Source organism: Neomonachus schauinslandi, chromosome 5 (assembly GCF_002201575.2).
Source record: "Neomonachus schauinslandi chromosome 5, ASM220157v2, whole genome shotgun sequence".
In the NCBI taxonomy this organism is placed as follows: Eukaryota; Metazoa; Chordata; class Mammalia; order Carnivora; family Phocidae; genus Neomonachus; species Neomonachus schauinslandi.
The window spans coordinates 64,677,096-64,688,295 of record NC_058407.1 but is presented as its reverse complement, the minus strand read 5'-3'; the positions used below and the strand labels follow the sequence as shown (position 1 = coordinate 64,688,295).

Sequence of the window (11,200 nt, the reverse complement as noted above, 5' to 3'; positions counted from 1 at the left end):
CCCTGCACACAGATACACATAGACACAAAAAGACACAGTCAAGAGGAGAGGGGTCTGTTCAAGGGGATAAAGATTTTTTTCTTCTATGTGGGCCTGGGTTCCTTGGGGGGGTATAAGTCCATCTCTTAGCATTGTAGCATGATCTCTCATCTGAATATGTGTATGAGGAGGATGAAGGGAGTTGGAATAAGAGGGTGAAAATGTTCTTGTTTCTATTTTTCAGCAGGTGGGGGTAAGAAATGTAGATGTATATTTGGATGATCAGGGAAAGGGTGATGGACCCACACAGGAATGAGGTCTGCCCCTCAGCTTTCATTTGAATAAAAAAAGGGGACTCTGGTGCCTGATCACTATCTCTTTCCTGTTTCCTCATTACTCTCTAACCCAGTGTTCACCAGTGTGTTTCATGGAGTCACCAGTTCTGTGGGATGTGAAATAGAAAGGACAGAGGTCAAATCCATTTAGGAAACACTGCATTAAGAGGCTTAACAATTCTCTGTACGAATAAGTTCTCAGAGCCTCCAACACGCTAATATGGTCTTTCTCTCTATATACAGAGAGGATATAATAGTTACAGTATACAAAGGTGTTACTCAAATATTTAACTGGTATGGCATAGGCTCCAACCACTTAGAATGGACCTCAGCCATAAACTGCTGATTCTCAAGTGGTACCCTTGAGAATGGGCTAGGGCTGAATATCAGCCCATGCAGTAAGCATTGTTTCCTAAAAGTTTTGCCCAAAGAACTCCATTTTATGTGGTATCTCACAGAACTGGTGAGAAATGTCTGGCCAGTGTTAGAACCTCATCTTTCGAGGGATGGAGCCAGGGCTTATGATTCTGGCCACTGGGGTGCAGGAGAGGGGCAGTTCTGGCAGAGACTCCTGGTAGCACCAGCTGCTGATAGATGTGACCACAGCTGCAGCAGAAACAGATTTCAAAAGACAGATGTCCCTCTGTCCCAGCTGCTCCGGGGACTTTGTCCCTGGTGGGTCAGCAGGTGTCTGTCCAGGTGATGTTTACGGCCAAAGCTCTTTTCACAGCGAGGGCACTGGAAGGGCTTCTCCCCAGTATGGGTCAGCCAGTGTCTCACCAGGTGGTGCCGTCGGCCAAAACTCTTCCCACACTCAGTGCACACATGGCACTTTGGCACTGGTGGGGCACGCTGCCGTTTCCTAGCCCCTGGGCTCTCTCCAACCTCTTGGCCCTTGCAGGATTTGCCTTCCGCATGCACTCTCTGGTGGCTGGCCAGATGGGAGTTGCATCGGAAATTCTTGCCACACTCTGAGCACCTGCTGGGCTTGTCATGTAGGTGGGTTTTCTGGTGCCGGATCAGGTGGTGTCTTCGCCCGAAGCTCTTTTCACACTTGAGGCAGCTGTAGGGCCGCTCCCCAGTGTGTGTTTGCTGGTGCCTGGCAAGGTGGGAGCCCCACACAAACTGTTTCCCACATTGGGGGCATGTGTGTGGTCTTAATAGGGAATCCATCTCTGTGCTACATAGAAGGTTTGAGAAGCTATCTTCCTGAAGAAAAGGTGGGCCCAGGAGCATTCCTCTGGAGCCCCTGGGCATGGAATCCCAGCTCTCATCCTGTTCTGGGTTCCAGAGAACAGTATCTTCAGACACACTAGATAACATTCGGGGAGGTTCTGCTTCTAGTTCAGGGGTATCACCCTCGTGCTCACTTCCATCTCCTGTGGAGAAGGGAAAATACCAACCCCAAGAGGGGAGTCACAAGAGAGTACTCCGGGACCCAAGTCACACGTGAAGTTGTCTGATTCCTGCTAGGGCCTAAACCTCACCCCATAAAGGCTGGGAGAACAGACTCTAATGTTGTACAAGACAGTGCAAGAGGTGTAGAAGTTAAAAACCTAAGTTTAGGAGGCAGATTACCCAATTTTGAATCTCAGCTTTCCCACTTAACTTTTGTAAGCCTTCATTTCCTCTTCTGTAAAATGGGAATAATTATAAGATAGATATTATAAGATAGGTAGTATAATACCTGCACATAGTGAGCACTTAGTAAATGGTTTATGCTATTGTTGTTATTTATTTATTTATTTATTACAATTACTTCCATCTTCCTGACTAAGCATAGATGGAGAGAGTTAAGAAATGTGCTGGAGTACCTGGGTGGCTCAGTCAGTTAAGCGACTGCCTCCGGCTCAGGTCATGATCTCAGGGTCCTGGGATAGAGCACTGCATCGGGCTCCCGGCTCAGTGGGAGGCCTGCTTCTCCCTCTCCCACTCCCCCTGCTTGTGTTCCCTCTCTCAATGTCTCTCTCTCTGTCAAATAAATAAATAAAATCTTTAAAAAAAAAAAAAGAAAAGAAAAGAAATGTGCTGCAATCCTTACTGGCTAAGCGACCACCTGTCAGCAATACTAGAGACACTCCGGAAAGCATCTCCACAATGGGTGGGAGGTTGAACAATAACATCAACAGTAACAACAACAACTAACATTTACTGAGTGCTTATTATGTGCCTGGTACTGTTCTACTCTGTTAACATATTGAAATATCACAATAATTTACCGATGAGGAACCCAAACAGGGGTTACTTTTCCAAGGTTCCCAGGTGTGGGCCTGGATTCAAATCCACAAAGTTTGGTTCTAGAGCCTGCCTTCTAAACCTTTCTGCTACACTGTCTTGCCTTTGAAGAAAAAGATCTGTAAACTTTTTGACTCTGTAACTCACTGAGCAGAGAAGGGATTAGATGGACACGTAACAATGACATTCCAAGAGGGTTGAAAGCAGTGGCTGAAAGTCTATTCTAGGTGCTTACCTGTATATGTGACCCTCAGGATGTCCCTCTCCTCCAAGTCCTGAGGGTCAGGAACCCATTGTTCTTCCCCTCCTTCTAGTTGAGAAAGCATGTCCAGTTTGGGAATTGGAAATCCTGCCCATGGGAAAGGAAAACAGAGATGTCAGTGAGTTCAACTGTAATTCTATTTCCAAAAAAAAGCTGTTTCCTAGATTACTCCTTGGAACTGAAGATAAAAGAAGGCCAGATACAGGCCTTTCTCCCGTCCCCATTTCTGTTAAGTCCCTCTTCTTTCTCTTAGAAAATCATATTCTCTTACCTAGCATGTCTGTTTCCTTCCACTCAAATTTCAAATACTTCCAGACCAACTATCCTTAACTTCACTTAATTAGCCCTACCACAGCTGTCCTACCCCCACTCCCATCTTACCTAGATGGCTTGCTGAGTTTCCAAGGACTCAGTTCTATCACTTAAATGTCCTTCTCTCTGCTTTGTAAGAACCTCCCAATTCCCAACCAAGAAGAGCCTAAAGTTCTCTTCTCCACAATTCAGCATTATTTTGCTCTTGTTTTTAAGAAATGACACCTCATTTCCATTCTCTCTGGATTAGTCCTAATGCTCTTTCTCTGGTGAAAGCTTAGACAGATTTCCAGCCAAGGAAAGAACCCTAGATAGACACTATACAATAGCTCTGGAGCAGATGGCTCCATCCTCCCAGAATAATAATCTTTTAAAAGTGGCTAGGGAAGATCATGCTTACTTAGAGAGACCACTATCCCACAGTTTTCCTGCATGACATATTCTCCATAAAAGTCTGTCTGAGAAGGGTCCAGGCTCCGCCACTCCTCCTGAGAGAAGCACAATGACACATCCTTGATGGTTACCAGGCCCTGAAACAAAATGTAGCATCATCTGTCAGTAATTGTTCCTTAAGGTAAATGTGATCCCAGTGTAAAAGGCTGAAGTAGTAGAGGAGAGGGCATGACAGCATCTAGAGAAAGAACTTCCCAGATGTCCCTGGGTAAAGCATATAGTTTTGATGAAAGATAAATGAGCAGATGGGCAAAAGTATGGTCAGTGAGTGAGTGAGTGAGGATAATGTCTCTCGAGGAGTTTCCCACTGGGACCATGGGAAGTTGGAGGCACCATGAACTCACTGCTCCCTCTGTTTAACTACAGGTGTCTGCCCAGTCTTTTTCACTTGCCTTATTCTTTTCATTGCAGAAATTGGGTACTAGCCCCTTCTTCCACCACTTGACCTTTCCTTTTCTATCAGCACAAAATCATTTAGATAAAACATTCTTTCTTGCCCTGCGCCCATCATGCCATATCCTTATCTTTTGAGACAGCATAGTATAGTGGTTAGGAGCCCAGATTCTTGAGCCAAATGACTCCTAGCTCTGCCACTTATTAGCAGTTTGTCCTTACACAAGTGCCTTAATCTCTTCCTACTCTATTTTCTCATCTGTAAAATGGGCCTAATTGGGTTTCTCTCAGGGTTAAATGGGTTAATACATATAAAGCATTCAGAGAACTGCAAGCATGGTAAGCACTCTGGGAGTGTAGCTACTACTACTATTATTATCTTTCCCTGGGTCTCCCAGTGCCTTCTGAATCTAAACCTATTTTCTCTCTCTGGCTCTGCCCCTCTTTACTTCTATCTTCTCTTCTTTTCTATAAATTCTCCATTATCAACCCAGTCCTGCCTACTTTATGTTCTTTCAAGCTTCCTTCAGGTCCTCTTTTCCTAATCTTTCCAGATTTTTTCCTTAAAGGACATTAATAAAGTGTTCTTAAAAAAATCTCTCTAGGGATGGCATAGCGATCCATTAGAAACAACTTAACCTCTACGAATTCCCCTCTTCTTGTCATGCCTCCACTCATTTTTTCAAGGGTATTATAAGCCCCATGGAAAGGTAATCTGTTCAGTTATAAGGTGAAGATACCATTAGTGATCATGTGAGATAACAAATCGATAGGCTGATGCTGAGGCTAGAAAGGCAGCAGTGATGAGACCCTGGGAGAGGCCAAGGGAAGCAGATAGCCCACCTGTGATCCTGCCGCAAGAAGTGCAGCTGCCATCTCCCAATCTCCGGTGCTCCCCTCCTGGGGAATGGCAGGAACCCAGGGAGCTGACTGAGCTGGAGAGGAGAAAGAGGAACCACTAGAAATGGACCATCCACCTTCCCCAGTGAGAGCCTGGGCCCCATGTTAGAGGAGCTTAAGGGTCATATTTTCCTATATCTTTGCCCATTGGTAAAACTCAAATGCATACACATAGTGGAAGAGACATTCACTCAAAATGTTCTACAAGGCTATTAGGTGGTTTTTAGTAGAGCTTATATGTCAGCCATCTCCACTAGGCTAGCTGTGCTTTGAATTTATATTATTTGAATATAATTTTCACCTAGTAAAGTGCATCTTACTGGGTGTGTTCTCAACAGTAATCGGAGTTGTTGTCACTTCCTTTGTCTCCCACATTCAATACCACTAACCATGCACTTGCAGCATGTGGAGGGAGTGATCATGCAAGAAATGGGAGAAGCCCAGTTTTATGGTTTACAGAATCCAGGAGCTCCTTATATGCCTGTGACCAGGGCCCAGGAAGCCAGGAAGAATGGACTAGTCCTGGTACTGGTTACTGTACTCAAACACGCATACACCCTGTAGGCTCTCACCCTTCTCCTGAAGGGACTGTGGCTCCTCTTCAAGGTCACAGCATAGGTGTTCCAGTGGCCCTGGTGCTGTTCTCCATGGCCCCTCTTCTTGGCTTCCCCTTTCCACCTGAGGCTCTGCTCCATCCAGCTGGACATTCATTGACTCCCATCCTGTCCCCAGGACTGCAGTCTGTTCTGAAAGCATTTTTGCTGCAAACCCAAATTGTGACCTGGAACAAATTCATTATAAGATGTGCCCATTAAAAATGGAAAGGGGTGATATTCCTAAGGGAGTTATGGAGAACAGCCTCAGGGATAAAAAGATGAAACTGGGTAAGAGGAGCTTGATAGCAGATGAACTTTAAAAGCTTGGTGTGTTCCAATCAACTGAGCCTGGGCCAAGCTTCTTGGAGGAACTCAGAAGTGAGCAGGTGCTAAACAGCAAAGTCACTAACAGTTATTTTGGGGACCTCATTGCAGAAACAGAATATCCCTGACAGCTGGAAGAACTTCATTAAAACAAACAAGCAAACAAACAAAAACAATCCTGGAAATTCAAAAGCTATTCATTTAATTTCAACAAATACAATGAAGTAAGCAATCTGGACACATGTAGGATGGGATGTGCACTGATTTACACTCAACAAAAATGGATGTAATCACATATAAGATTTTCTGCCACAAATCCCATTCTCATCAATTAGTTCAGAATTATTACTACAGGTAGAAGACCCAGCCAAAGGTGTGTGTGTGTGTGTGTGTGTGTGTGTGTGTGTGTGTGTGTAAGGAGCACACGCCTCCTTTATAAGACTGAACCAAATGACACCTCACTTAAGCCTCAACAAAGAGACATAACCTGTCACTCTGATGCAGAAAATGAGAATCTGATGCAGAAAATGAGAACTGGTAGTAAATGTGGTGGAAAGACCAATAACTCAGAAAGCAGGTATAAAAATCCAAAACAACTGTAACAGATAGGAGAAAAAGAACACAAAGGGTTTGAACCAGAGTGAATAAAGGGGAAATAGTTGATGCTAACATGACCTCAGTGGGTGAATTAACAATCCTGTGAGTTGAGACATAGGAAATAACCTGAGACATAAGAAAGAACCAGTCAGATCTCATTAGCAAAATATACTCAGTTTTAAAGAAGGGTATGAAGAAGCCAGAATATGTTTCATCAGAAGAAACAAAAGTGGAGAAAGGGATGGGAAATATGGCCATTGGGAAAAGTTAAAAACAATAGACATAGTTTTCTCCTGTCTAGGGAAAAAAGCTGATGAATGATGCTACCAAGAAAGAGAAATGGTTTCTGTCTCTGTATAGATCTATTCTTTTGATTGCAAGAGAAGAGATTTAGGTTAGATAAAGATATTCTTTCTTTTTTTTTTTAACAGATTTTATTTATTTATTTTAGAGAGAGAGAGAGAAAGAGAGAGAGAGTGCGCATAAGAGGGGGAAGGGCAGAGGGAGAAGCTGAGCAGGGGCTCGATCCCAGGACCCTGGTATCACGACTTGAGTCCAAGGCAGACACTTAACCAACTGAGCCACCCAGGCAAAACTTCTTAACAATAATCCTGTAGTGCACAAGACCAGGTTGTGGGCTTTTCTTTTCTCTGGACATTTTAGGAGTCAGAACAGGTCTCATGTGTTGTGACAAGGGCTTCCCTGACTTCTGGCAGAGAAACAGTCTATGAGACTGCACAGAGTCCTTTCTGCTTGGTAACATTTTGTGTGTGTGTGTGTGTGATTATTATTCAGTACTCCAGCAGTCAGGGCCAGTGAAAGGCTTCCAAAAACAGGTCAGAACCTTGGTTAACTATCCTGGCTCACTCATATCCATTCAGTAACATTTGCAGGAACCCAGAAGCCCAGGACAGGTAATGACAGATGTCAAGTTGTTTATTTTCTTGCCTAACTGTCTTTGACAAAAGAGGTAGGTGGCAACCCTAAGACCAATGCACAGGAAGGCAACAAATTACCCTTTCATCTCAGAAGTCCAAAGAAGTCTCAGGGCCTCATGGGAACATCCTGGACTGATTCCCAGCTTAGGAGGTTTCCTTTTCAGAGATTTCTCATGAGAAAGGAAAATTCCCAATAAAGCAATAAAGGGAAACTTCCATTTTAACTCTCTCTTCTGAATTCCAGCCCCTGTATTTGCCGTATTTTTAACATATAAGGCACCAATTCCCTCTCTTCACTGGAGGTCTTCTTTGTTTCTCAAGCTCCCTTTGAACATCCTCCCTCAGGGTTTACCTACAGCTAATACCTGGACACCTGTCTCAAACTCATTTCTCCATCTCTCCAGCACAGTCCCTTGATGGGAAGCCTCTTTCTGCAGAGCCTCCTGGGCTAGCGGTGAGCCTCTCCAGACCACTGACAGAAAACCTGTGGAAGCGCTGGTAAAAATCTCAGCAACAAGGGGGTGGGTACTTATCCTCACACTGCATTTCCTCCCATGCTCACTCTCTCAGAGCCAGCACCTGGGCAGTTAAGGGTGTCAGTCCTAACCAGGTTTCTCCTGGCTCCAGGATGTTCCCAGGCCTACTGCAGTCTGGGTTCTAGGGCTCCCACTTCCCACTTTTCCTCACATACCCGAGGGTCAGGGCACCTGCTGAAGGAAGTTTTTGCAGCGGGCGCTGTTGGACAGGGAAAGGAGGGTGTAGGGAGAGGAGCAGCCCAAGGGCACAGGGACGAGTCGCGCTCTGTCAGAGAACCCTGCCCTCTGCCCCGGGTGGGGCAGGAGCGGGACGGGCGCCTGCTCCGGAGTAAGGTTGCTTCTCCCCTCCTTCTTGTCACAGTGCCCCTGGAGAGGGTCAGATTTCAGAGAATCCAAGAGAGGCAGAGCTGGGGCAGGGGAAGTGAGCTCAGAAAACAGGTTTCCCGTGAACGGAGGCAAGAGCAAGTCAAGAGAAAGGAGCCACGGGGTAACCTGTGCGCGAGTGACAGCGGCGGGAACCCGCGGGGCCTGACAGCGACGCCGGAGACGGGGAAGCCAGGGCGAGGGGCGGGCACAGAATGTCAGTGGGGCCGACCCCCCGGTTAAGGCAGCGACCCGGAGGCCGCGTCGATCCTCCTCCCCGCCCCATGGGTGACTGGGCCCCCACCCGCCGCCCCGGGAAGCCTGGCGTCCTTCCCTCCAGCCGCGACTCCCTGCGGCCCGGCCCCACTCACCCCGGTCGGCTTGGCCTGCGGCCCGAGCCTCCCTCCTGGGCGCCGCCTGCCCCTCCCCTCCGCCCTCCGCTTCGTCGGAGCCGGCGGCCGCGGAGCCAGCGACGGGCGGAGACGGCGGCCGGGCGGGCGCGGGCGGGGCGGACACAGGAAATCCCCGCCCGCTTCCGGGGCTCGGCGGCAGCGGCGGCGGCGGCGGCGACGTGGGGGAGGGGGTGTGGGGGTGAGGGGGTGGGCGGGCTGCGGCCCCCACGTCCCCCGCGCCCGGGCCCGCGGAGCCCCGGATCTCGGCGCACGCCCGCCTGAGGACGCCGCGGGCCCAGGCATCGGGGTCCCGCTTAGGGTGGCCGCCCGCCCGCGCCCGCTCCCTGACTGACCATTTTCGGTCCCGGCCCCTCGGCCTCCCACGGGGTTCTTTGCACACGGGATCATTAATTACCCCGACATTTAATAACCGCGCGTTATATGCCAGACAATCGCTGTGAGAGCGAATTCTCAGGCAACAGTCCGGAATTCCTCGAAAAGCTTGACTGACTTCTAGGTTTCAAGACAGCAAGGATAGGGGGCTTGAGAGAGCACTGAGGAGGAGTCACTCGTTCCGCTTGAGAGATAGTCAGGTTGACTTCACCGAGACTGTGCTTTCTCAAGCAGGCCTTGTAGCCGCATTGTCCGGGTTGCGGGAGCCACTAGCCCCATGTGGCTGCTGAGTGCTCGCGGTGTGGCTAGTCCAGAGATGTGTTGTAACACGCACACCAGATGTATATGAATTAACAAAATGTCGAAGAGCTAATAAGCTGTATTTGGCATATATAGGGTTAAATACATTATTAAAACTAATTCCACCTACTTCTTTTCACTTTTTAAGTATGGCTACTGAAATTATTAAATGATATATGTCGCTTGCGTTATTTTTCTATTGACAGAGCTACCTTGAATGAAGCATTAAGATAAATTTGACTGAAAAAGATGAGAAGGGACTACAAAACAGAATAAACCACAAATCTGTTTATAATCTACAAATCACATTATTTCATTATCACAACAATTCTGTAAAATTTTATAGACTTAAAAAATAAGTGACTCACTTAAGGTCATAGGTGACAATCATTCCTTTAATAAAAATTTATTTTTTTTGCCAGGCGCTATAACTAAATGCTGGCGGTCAGAGATCCCAAAGGAATTAACCGTGGATTCAAGGACTCAGTCTTTGGAAACTCAAGTCAACAAATATTTGCAATCAAATGAAGGAGATGCTAAAATGGAGGAATATACTCTGCACTAGGAACAAAGAAATATAAATGTATGGGAGGGAAGTCAGAGAATGCCTCACAGAAGTCTTGAGGCAGAGGAGAGTGGAGAGGGCTTCATAATGAGAAAGAAGAGAATGTGCTAGACATGTAATTGGGAAAAGGTATAGAGCATATTCTATAGGATCCAATCATAGGATATGTGGGGGGAGTGGTACAGCCAGGATTTATATCTCAGGTCCTGGAACTAAGTCTAGGGGTTCTTTTCATTTATGTTACCACTGTTGATAAATACAAGGTGTGTTAACCAGGGTAGGCTAATGAAACCAGTATCTCAGCGGTTTAACACAATAAAGGCTTATGTTTCATACAAGTCAGTGTATAGTGGCTTAACTGGGGCCAGTGGGTGGGCTGTCTGTTCCTTGCAATCATGGAAGGACATGGCTTTTATCTTGTTGACTCCACCATCACTGGTTGCCTTGGAATCATCCAAACTATGTGCCTTAGGTAAGGGAGGAGAGCCGTGGTGGACTTGTTGGAGATACCACAGGGGCCAGCCTTGGAAGTGGAGTACATCATTTTCACCCTGTTCCCTTAGTCTGAATTCAGGTGTGTAGTCACATTGTCCCACCTAACTGCAGGGGTGGCCGGGAAGTAAAATGCTTGTGCCTGGTAGAAAAGGAAATGGGGTTTAATGAACACTTACATTGCCTCTGCCACACAATGTTAAATTGAACTTAACCAAGCACCTAAACCTGACTTTACTTAAAAGGGATATTTGGGGAAAGCTGGCAGATAGATAGATGGGAGAGGCAGCCCAGACTCTCCTCTCTTCTTCTTTGAGAAACAAACTAGTGTAAGATTGTATCCTTAAAAAAAAAAAAAAAAAGTGGGGGGAGGGCGAAGGGAGGCAAAATAGTCTTTGGCCTAATGGCATGATAGTGGGGCATTAATATTTAGTAAACATGTGCTTTATGTCAGAACCTTGCCTTAAACATCACAGGGAAAAAATGTAAAATACCTCTGTATTATGCTTTGATGTGCCACCTCTTTACCTATCAGTCAACAAACTGTGAAGTGTAGATATTATCTCAGCATGGTTCAAGGGTATTAAGTGAACCAAAAGGCAAAATTAGGACTTGAGCTCTGGCCTTAGACTTAAAACCTGGCACCAGAGTAGTACCTTACCTTTCACAGTAATACATGGACAAGTCCAAACTCCTATATAATGTTACAAGATAGAGTAATTAAATATGCAGTGAGCAGCAGGTAGAAAATTCCATCTTTTTAAAACTTCCTGGTGGAAAAGTTTCAAGATCAGTTTTGGTGGCAAAATGTAGGAAGAACAGCCTGGATAGAGTC

The 11,200-nt window shown here is 46.3% G+C and overlaps 1 protein-coding gene across 2 annotated transcripts; it reads right to left on the bottom strand.

The window, feature by feature from the left end:
- Positions 1-310: 310 nt before the first annotated feature.
- On the bottom strand, positions 311-8,649 carry ZNF641 (zinc finger protein 641). 2 transcript variants are annotated; one of them, XM_021704877.1, is made up of 6 exons: positions 8,595-8,649; positions 5,442-5,650; positions 4,813-4,904; positions 3,524-3,653; positions 2,785-2,898; positions 311-1,693 (listed from the first exon to the last, which is right to left on the bottom strand). In XM_021704877.1, the coding sequence occupies exons 2-6, from the start codon at positions 5,623-5,625 to the stop codon at positions 939-941; spliced, it is 1,275 nt and encodes a 424-aa protein (XP_021560552.1). In that variant the 5' UTR covers positions 5,626-5,650; positions 8,595-8,649; the 3' UTR covers positions 311-938. The 2 variants fall into 2 exon arrangements, with proteins under 2 accessions (XP_021560552.1, XP_044770803.1); XM_044914868.1 differs by lacking the exon at positions 8,595-8,649 and adding an exon at positions 7,854-7,870.
- Positions 8,650-11,200: the final 2,551 nt, after the last annotated feature.